Source organism: Octodon degus, unplaced genomic scaffold (genome assembly GCF_000260255.1).
Source record: "Octodon degus isolate 3935 unplaced genomic scaffold, OctDeg1.0 scaffold00111, whole genome shotgun sequence".
Classification (NCBI taxonomy): Eukaryota; Metazoa; Chordata; class Mammalia; order Rodentia; family Octodontidae; genus Octodon; species Octodon degus.
This window is the reverse complement of record NW_004524687.1, coordinates 9,248,685-9,250,114: the sequence shown is the minus strand read 5'-3', so window position 1 is coordinate 9,250,114 and position 1,430 is coordinate 9,248,685. Positions and strand designations below refer to the sequence as shown.

At 41.1% G+C, this 1,430-nt stretch overlaps 1 protein-coding gene across 1 annotated transcript in view; it reads left to right on the top strand.

Moving 5' to 3' along the window:
• The window catches only part of LOC101567666 (glyceraldehyde-3-phosphate dehydrogenase-like), a 26,492-nt gene that overhangs the window by 5,845 nt on the left and 19,217 nt on the right, over nucleotides 1-1,430 (top strand). Inside the window, exon 3 of the mRNA XM_023699174.1 lies at nucleotides 37-40. Within this exon, the coding sequence (XP_023554942.1) occupies nucleotides 37-40 (4 nt within the window). The remainder of the gene's footprint in view (nucleotides 1-36; nucleotides 41-1,430) is intronic.

The window sequence follows — 1,430 nt, the reverse complement described above, 5'->3', positions numbered from 1 at the left end:
CAACACATGGATGATGCAAGGTCTGCTGCCAGCAAGAACAGTAGCCAGGCTTCCCCTTGTCCTAGCCATAGGAGTCCAGTAAATGGATTGCTGAGCAATAGGAATCAAGTCCAAAGAGAAAACTTCCTTAGGTCATTGCTATTCTGCAACATGATGTTCTGGGGCTTTTTTTCAAATCAAAATTTCACCTTTGCAATTTTGAGGCTTCAAAGGCTAAAGTCCTGATTGTGGGAATCAACACTGAAAATGTATATATGAAGGGCCTTGCATCTAGGCTATAAATGTGACCATCCATACAGTTCAGCTGAGGACTCTGCAGAAAGAGTGTGATGTGACTTGGAGGGAAGCCATAGCCTTGCAGGGTAGGATCTAAGAACATTTTCTGTGCTTTTCCCAAGCATTCCTAAGTCTATCTATTCTAGCCTATCATCCCGGTTCCCAATGCTATCAGCTCAATTGTAACATGTACTTTTCTCAAGTTATCTTTTGTATTTCTCTAACAACCTTTGTTCTCTTCCTGTAGTTCAGACAGAATATCCCTTTAATAAACAGAGTGGTCAGCAGTCCTCTTCTCAGGTCACAAATGTTCTTTCATTGTGTGACATAAGTCACCAGAGATCCGCCTCAATATTAATCATTGTGGAACTATTCTGCTGGTTCTTGTGATGCCTCAGGCCATTTTTCCTATTCTCATGTTTTTTCTCAATAATCAAGTTCTCCTTTGCTCTATCTTTTCAATCTAAAACTTAACTAGAAGTTCCTTGCCATCCATGCTCACAGTGTTTTAAATCTTCTAGATGCCTTACTCTTCATTCTCAACATAAATCTGGCTAAATGCCCCCAACGGTAGCCATGCCACTGCCTCAACATTAAACTGTCTTGAAATTTGTTCTGCAAAATTTATTAGTCTAGGGGCTGGGGAGATGGCTCCGTAGAATAAGCTCTTGCCTGGCAAGTGCAAGGACCTGAGTTCAATCCCGGATTCTGAAAAAAAAAAAAATTATTAGTCTGTCACTGTTAATCTCAATTCCAAGCAAAGTCTCTGGACATGAGCAAAATTCAGACAAACTTTCTAGTAACCAACTATAGAAATGATCCCTGAAATTATAACCATTGCAGTCCAGATTTCTGTCAAGGTATATCAAGGTATATAACTCATACGATCTGGAGTCCAGCAACCACAGCAGTCCTTCCCAGCAGAAACCTCCCAAGTCTGGTATTTATAGGCATTTCTATCAGCATTCTGGTCTCCTACGCTCTAACCAGAATCTCCCATCAATTATAGCTTATGGCATTCCAGGGCTACTTCTTCAGCCAGCATCTCCAAACCTTTCAAATCTCTTCCCACAAGCTAGTTCCAAAGGCTTATGAATCACCTGGCCAGATACAGCCATAGCAATGACCCCCACTTTTAGTACCAAAATCTGTCA